Here is a 7592-nt window from a genome sequence, read left to right as displayed (position 1 = left end):
GATGGATGATGGATGAATGATGGATGGATGATGGATGGAGGATGGATGGATGGACGAATGGATGATGGATGGAGGATGGATGGATGATGGATGGATGATGGATAAATGATGGATGGATGGATGGATGATGGATAGATGGATGATGGATAGATGGATGATGGATGAATGATGGATGGATGATGGATAGATGGATGATGGATAGATGGATGATGGATGAATGATGATGGATGGATGATGGATGAATGATGGAATCAGCTGCCACCAGCTATTAGAGAGATCACGCTTTTGGAGTGTTTTAAAAAAGAATTGTTCCTCCACTACAGCCTTCTAGCATCAGCCTAGCCTTTTATTCTATTTTATGGTGGTTTTATCTCTGTTTTAAAATTGTTTTATTGATTTTATCATTGTTTTTAAATTGTTTTACTTGGTTTTATGTCTTTTATCCTTTTTTATGTTTTACTATTGCACAGTGCTCTGGTTTTGTTTTTCCTTGTGTACAGCACTTTGGGCCTCCTTGACTGGTGGTGGAAGGTGCTTTATAAATCAATAAATGAAATGAATGAAAATTAATGAAAACCACAAAGATCTTTAAGTCAAAGTGATAAAAGCTTTGCACCAATGATTGAATTTCTCTAAGAATAAATCACAAAAAATAAACACCCTAGTCTGAACTTCTAACAAGTTAAGAGACAAAAAGTGAAAAAGCTGAAAGTTCCATGAATCGCAAACCTGCAGCTGCGTTGGAGTTCAGACTTCATCTGCATCAGTGCAAACATTGGTGCTAAAAGCACAATCACTTAGTCACTCAAATCAATAAATATGATTTTATTTATTGTTTACAGAAGCTCAAGAGGGACAAACTGAGTAAGACAGGTTTCAAAACAAGTAAGAATCTTTGGATTTAAATGCAGTTATTTCAGACTAGTGGTGTAACGGATCACAGATAATCCGTGGTCCGTACGGATCAGAGGCCACGGTTCAGCACACCGCGCGCTAGCATAATTTAAATCAATTGTCCTTTCAGAACGAATGGAGTTCGTGACAAATTCATTCAAATCGTCTTTGTTCTGACAAGCGCTCAAGCAGCTTCTTCATGTTTATCTTAAAGTCTGTTCACCTGAAGCTCCCGCTGCGTGTGGGAGGAGCTTCTGTAAAAACTTTTCTCAGCTTAATAATGAAGGACGCGGATCAATAAATATCAGGTTTATTTAACATGAAGAGCTGATTAAATGCATCAGTACACGTTTCCATTTCTGGATTCAGAGATTCTCTCAATGAGGAGCAGCAGCTGTCCCACACAGGAGAAAGACGCTCCGTAACGGACTCGCCGGAGCCGTTAGGGGGATGACAGTACGGCAAGCCAAAGAGATCAAAAATCACTAGAGAAGGGAGCATGGCAGCGCCACATCTTACAGACAACAATTATTATTTTGAATAATTAAATGTTCCCACAGTTAGTTTTGATAAAGCAATAACAAAAATTAATTTAACTGTTTTATTCATGATTTAATTTGGATATGAGGTGGGTGGGGCGAGAACATTTGTATTTTAAGGGAGCTCCAGATAGATTTGGTATTTTCAACACTATTTTAGAGAATTCTTTTCTCTCAGTTTTTGTAAATCTGGTCTCAAGACGTGTAAATGTAAAATCCAAATGGTGACCCTAAAACTGACACGATCCGAACTGTGAGTTTTGTGATCCGTTACACCCCTACTTAAGACAATAAAAGCAAACTGAATTCACTAAAGTTTTGTTTTTAAATATTCATATAATTATGTAAAATTACAATCATTTTCACCTGTAAATTTCTTCTAAAGTAAACATTTTTCCAAGTTCTGGTGAGCTTCTTCAAAGCTCTCAGAAGAGAATAAAGACGGAGAAGACGACGGGCAGCACCGTCATGGAGATGAAGTGAGCGGCTGAGATGCTGGAGGAGCTGACGAAGGTGATGAACCCCGGCTGGGTGCCGTCGACCTGGCTGCTGATCCAGGACTGGTACTGGGAGACCCGGGCGTAGACTCCTGGGAAGTTTGCTTGAGCGCATCCTTCTCCGAAGCTCACCACTCCAGCCTGGACCCACCTGTCCTTTTTGCTCACCAGCGGACCGCCAGAGTCTCCCTGCAGACACCACACAGAAGGTTAGAGCTGGTCCTCTTCCTCCTTTGGCTGCCTGCTTCCTAAGTCACACCAATACCCTGTTCACGTTCTCCATCTCATCTATGAACTTCTTTCTTTGGTTCAGTTCCAAGTCTAGGACCCACTGAACCATGTTCAGATATTTCCCACATGGAAACCTTCAACTTTTAAAGTTCTCGTTTGAAAACATTTATTTGTACATATACTGTGTTTCATACAACACCCTTTACTTAGTTCAATATTAAAATAGAATCTATAGTTCTTCAAAACTACCCTACAGGACCAATGCAGCATCACAAACAAACTCTGAGCCCTGAAGGAGAAAAATGTCACTGGCTACTGTTAATCTATAAAACCCTGCTTGGTCTTTCTTAACCCTACCTGCGCCAACTTTTACAAACCTCATCCCCTGTGTACAACACCCGCACTTCAAAACTATTATTGTTAAAAGTCCCAAAATCAAGTTCTTCACTTGGTTCTGGGTCATTTCAATATGCTGCAGCCAGAGACTGGAATGACTTGCAAAAAACTCTGAGATTGGACACTTTTATATCACTAGCAGATTTTAAAAAATATCTCAATGAGTATTTTAAAGATGAATGTTTTTGTTCCTCAATGCAATGATTTTATGGTTTTATAATTTAGAATGTGTTTGTTCTGATGCTTTTCTGATTCTATTCAATGTTTTTTTTTCTATCCTGTATCCTGTATCCTCTAACTTCTTTCCTCTTTTCTTTCTCAAAAGGTCTTGCCTTTTGCCAGGCCACAGTTGCAAATAAGAAGGCTGTTCTTAATCTGTCCTGCCTGGATAAATAAAGGTTAAATTAAAAAAAAAAAAACGTCCTTATGGTTTTTTGTTTTGTTATTAAAGTGTGAAAGTACCTGACAGGAATCCTTCCCTCCAGCTGTCAGACCGGCACAGATCATGTTGCTCGTGATTGTACCATAAGAAGCGTTACACTCTGTGTTGTTCACAATGGGAACGCTGACTTCCTGCAGGGTGGAAGGGGAAGATCCTACAAGAGAGAAGATACAACGAAACTGCAGGTGATCACTGCCAAATCAAAAGTTTTTGTCAGCAGTTAAAAACAGCAGTTAAAATTTTAAGGATGTGTTCAACAACAAAACAATCCAAAAATATCTGTAAATGCTCAAAGGTTGATTTAAAAATGATTTAACTGCTGTGTGACGTGGATTTTTGCTTTAACCCTGTTTAGTATAAACTAGGGATGTCCCGATCACAAGATTGGGGACACGATCGGAATCGGACTCCTTTGTCCGATCAGGATCGGATATTTCATTAATTCTCATCATGATCAGAGCTTTATATTTCATCATATCATTCCGGATAAATACCCCACTAGAAGTCTGCATGTCATGGAAAGATCACAAAATGTCATCACCAGAAAACACAGCAGAAAACGGCAGCAGCTGAAGCAGAAGGCTAACGTAAACAAAGCTAGCTAGAAAGCTAACTTCTGGGACCAATAACTCTTTTAAAAACACTTTAAACTGACAGCAAGTGTCTCTATTGGTTTGTCATAACACAAACAACAACCTCTGAAGGTATTCCAACAGAAAAAGTTTTTGTTTCTTTTTAATGTGAAGCTCTTCATGCTGCAGACAGATGGCTACACAGCAGCTGCTAACTGCTACATGCTAGCGCCGTGATTTAACTCCTTAGGACCCGAGCTGTCCTTTGATATGCCTGTTTTATTTATCTGACAGAGAAATAACAGTTAAGAAAATTAACTACTGTGGTAATAAAACTGAAAATGTGATGTCTTAAGAACTTAAAAAATAAGCAAATAATCTTAAAAATAACTAAATAAATAAAACTAATAAATTAAAATTAATAATGATATCAGCTATTCATGAACACTCATTAAATTTTATGCTAAAACAAAGTCAATTTATTTTTAAGAATTTTAAATGAGGACAGGAATCACATTTGGTCAAAAATGTTCAATAGCTCTAAAGATGTTAAAGCTAAAGTCACTAAACTTTATCACATGACTAATTATCACTTATATAACAAGAAAATTGTATTTTTTTTCCTACTTTATATTTACTCTATTTGTACTTGTTCATTAAAGCTACTTCACAGAAGTGTTTTAAGTTTTTAATGATAAAAGAAGGTTATTGAAATATAAATAAGGAACAACACTAATCTGTTTATTTAATTTATTCATATTTTAAATGTCTTCTAAAAGTATCGGATCGGGACTCGGTATCGACAGATACACAAAATCAGATGACTCGGAATCGGATCGGGCCCAAAAAACCTGATCGGGACATCCTTAGTATAAACACAAACAACAAACTATAATTCAAAATGAGATATTGTCTTTAACTGAGACAGTTTTCAGGACTTTAGACTCGAGAAATGTTTGACTGTTGTTCTCATCTCAGCCTTTAGACGTCAGTATTAGTCACACACTGTTACTGTTCAAACAGTTTCTGGAGCTGGCCACTGTTGAGAGAAGGGGGGTTGATGCGGCTATGTCAGGACAGAATTAGAGACAAATACCCATTTTATATCATTATTAAAATCACTAAAATATTCATGCTAAAAAGTTTATTTTAGAGATTTTCATGCAACATTAAAACTGTTGAAGGTGAGGCAGCTTTTCATAACAAGCTTTTTAATGAACTCCTGACCTCCAGATGAAAGAGTCCCAAAGCCGGTGACCCAGGCGGTGGTCCCGCCGGGGAAGTCGCTGCCCGCTGCCGCCAAACAAACGGGGCTGATGTAGTCGTTGAAGGTCACAGACGAGGTCAGTTTCACCAGAGAAACGTCGTTGTCGTAAGTTTGACTGTCGTAGTTTGGATGTACAATAATCTGGAACACCGTCTTGCTGACGGAGTTAGGACTGTTGTCTATCGAGGTTTCTCCCAGGTAAACAACCACATTTGAAGTGCTGGTGCTGAAAGAACAAATATGTTTACATGTAAATAAAAGCTGCAGGCAGGTGAGGTCATGTGACCAGAGCAGAGCTCACCTCCTGAAACAGTGAGCAGCACTCAGGATCCACTGGCTGTTGATCAGAGACCCCCCACAGAGAGCCGTCCCCCCGTTTACCGAGATTTGCAGCCTGGCCTGCCAGGGCCATGACCCCGCAGCGGCGTCCTGGCCTCCAACGATCCTGGACTCTGCCTTGGTGTTGAGGGCAGCTTGGCCACAGACTGCAGGAGACAGAAGTATAGGATATAATTGAAATACTTTTTTCATCCCAGCTGGGAAATTAGGCTGTTGCAGCATTAGGCATTTACAGAAGATATTAAGATGTAGAGATAAGCAATGTTTACAAAAGATAACAAGGAATTATACAATAAAAACAAATTGTTCAAATATAATAAGTGTGCAAATTGAGGCAGTAATGACCATCGGTCATGAAAAAAGTCAGTTGGTGTGTTATCTGTTACAGAGGGATGAGGAGTTATACAGTCTTATTGCGTGTGGCAGAAATGATTTCTTGTAGCGGTCCCTGGAACAGCGGAGTTGTCTGAGCCTTTTGGAGAAGGCGCTCCGTTGTTAGTCCAGAACTGGGTGGAGAGGGTGGTCTGGGTTATCCATGATGGATAGCAGCTTGTTGAGGGTCCTCCTCTCCACCACAGCTTCAAGGGTGATGGAGCCAGCCTTCCTTATCAGTTTGTTCAGCCTGTTGGTGTCCCCTGCAGCGATGCGGCCCCCCACCCCCACAGCAGACCACAGAGAAGAACAGGGTGCTGGCTACCACTGACTGGTAGAAGGTCTCCAGCATTTTGCTGCATACACATTGAAGGACCTCGGCTTCCTTAGGAAATAGTCTTCTGCAGGTCTTCTTGTAGACAGCCGTGCTGTTGATCGTCCAGCTCAGCTTGTTGTCGATGGTCACACCCCTTAACGTCCTTACCCAGGAGGCTATGGGGCTGCGGTGCAGTACTCTTCTTCATGAAGTCGATGACCATCTCTCTGGTTTTATCAACACTCAGCAGCAGCTGATTTTCTCCGGACCACTCCACAAATCGGTCCACCAGCCCCCTGTACTCCTCCTCCTCCTGTCCTCCGCTTATACACTCAACAACTGCAGAGTCATCAGAAAACTTCTGTAAGTGGCATGACTCTGAGTTGTACTGAAAATCAGCGGTGTACAAGGTGAACAGGAAAGGTGAGAGCACAGTGCCCTGTGGGGCTCCCACACCACTCATCACCACATCAGACAGGACACTGCCCAGCCGGACAAACTGTGGCCTGTCTGTCAGGTAATCAGTGATCCAGGAGACAGTGGACCCACCAGCACCATCAGCCGCAGCTTCTCACCCAGTAATGGAGGCTGAATGGTGTTGAAGGCACTAGAGAAATCAAAGAATGTGATTCTCACCATGCCCCCACCACCATCCAGGTGTGAGTGAACTGCAGCAGATAGATGACGGCGTCATCCACCCCAGGCGAGGCTGGTAGGCGAACTGCAAAAGGTCCAGAGAAGATCTCACCTGCGGCCTCAGGTGGGCCAGCACCAACGTTTCCAGCACCTTCATCACATGTGATGTGAGCGCACTGGGCAGTAGTCACTGATGCCAGATGGAGATGACTTCTTGGGCGCAGGAACGAGGCAGGAGGTCTTCCAGAGGAGGGGCACCCTCTCCTGGCTGAGGCTCAGGTTGAAGAGATGCTGGAGGACTGCAGACCGCTGACTGGCACAGGTCTTCAGGCTGGATGGTTGTCACCTTCAGACTGGGGGGAGTGGTGTAGGGCTGGATGTGTCCAGTGGGGGAGGGGTGATGAGCTGTATTTGTGATGTCCGGGTCATCACAGCAGGAACTCCTCATGGTAACTGATCGAAGGTACCCTGTCCTAATTCCAACCTGTAAGCTTGTTTTTTGTCTGTACGAATGTACAATGAGGCACATTAGTATTTGTACACCCTGTGATTCAGTAAGTTCTCCCACTTAGAAATCATGGAGGGATCTGAAATTTTCATCTTAGATGTGTGTCCACTTTGAAAGAATCATCTAAGAAAAATCACTTGAGCCGCTACGAAGCTCCATGATCCACGTTTTTATAGGATACTGGCAGCAACGTGACCCGGAGTTTTGGCTATTGCCCATTCCAAGTAGAAATGAAAAAGTATGTGTCTCATAACAACCAAAACCGCGAGGTTTGCTGAACATTTGAAGGCTCTTGTTGTTTTGGCCGCGGTGTGGAGCAGCCATAGAACATCTGCGGCTTAAAGAGGCTCAGTGTGCTCTGCTGCCAACTAGTGGTCGGAGGTGGAAGTGGAAAGCAAAGGCAAGTCTGTGAAGGACGATCATTAATAATGAAATAAATATCGCCGTAGCAACATTTAAAACCGATACAAGTATCGCCAAAGGAAAAATCGCGATATATCACCAAATCGATTTTTTTTCCTGCACCCCTACTGCTTACACCCCTTCCCTTAAAGGGTTAGTAATGGGGTTGTGGGTCATTTTC

At 42.1% G+C, this 7592-nt stretch overlaps 1 protein-coding gene and 1 long non-coding RNA gene across 2 annotated transcripts in view; one reads left to right on the top strand and one right to left on the bottom strand.

Moving 5' to 3' along the window:
• Positions 1-810: 810 nt before the first annotated feature.
• Positions 811-7592, bottom strand: part of LOC112139981 (trypsin-like) — a 12400-nt gene continuing 5618 nt past the window's right edge. The window contains exons 3-6 of the mRNA XM_024262869.2: positions 5140-5323; positions 4799-5064; positions 3020-3153; positions 811-2119 (exon numbers count right to left, since the gene is read on the bottom strand). Of these exons, the coding sequence (XP_024118637.1) occupies positions 1859-2119; positions 3020-3153; positions 4799-5064; positions 5140-5323 (845 nt within the window). The 3' untranslated portion in view covers positions 811-1858. The remainder of the gene's footprint in view (positions 2120-3019; positions 3154-4798; positions 5065-5139; positions 5324-7592) is intronic.
• LOC118598775 lies at positions 2002-2961 on the top strand. The gene is made up of 2 exons (XR_004947902.1): positions 2002-2139; positions 2883-2961. It is a non-coding gene; the product is annotated as an uncharacterized LOC118598775 (long non-coding RNA).

This window comes from Oryzias melastigma, linkage group LG5 (assembly GCF_002922805.2).
Source record: "Oryzias melastigma strain HK-1 linkage group LG5, ASM292280v2, whole genome shotgun sequence".
Lineage (NCBI taxonomy): Eukaryota > Metazoa > Chordata > Actinopteri > Beloniformes > Adrianichthyidae > Oryzias > Oryzias melastigma.
The sequence above is the reverse complement of the archived record's forward strand: the minus strand, read 5'-3'. Positions and strand labels throughout refer to the sequence as shown.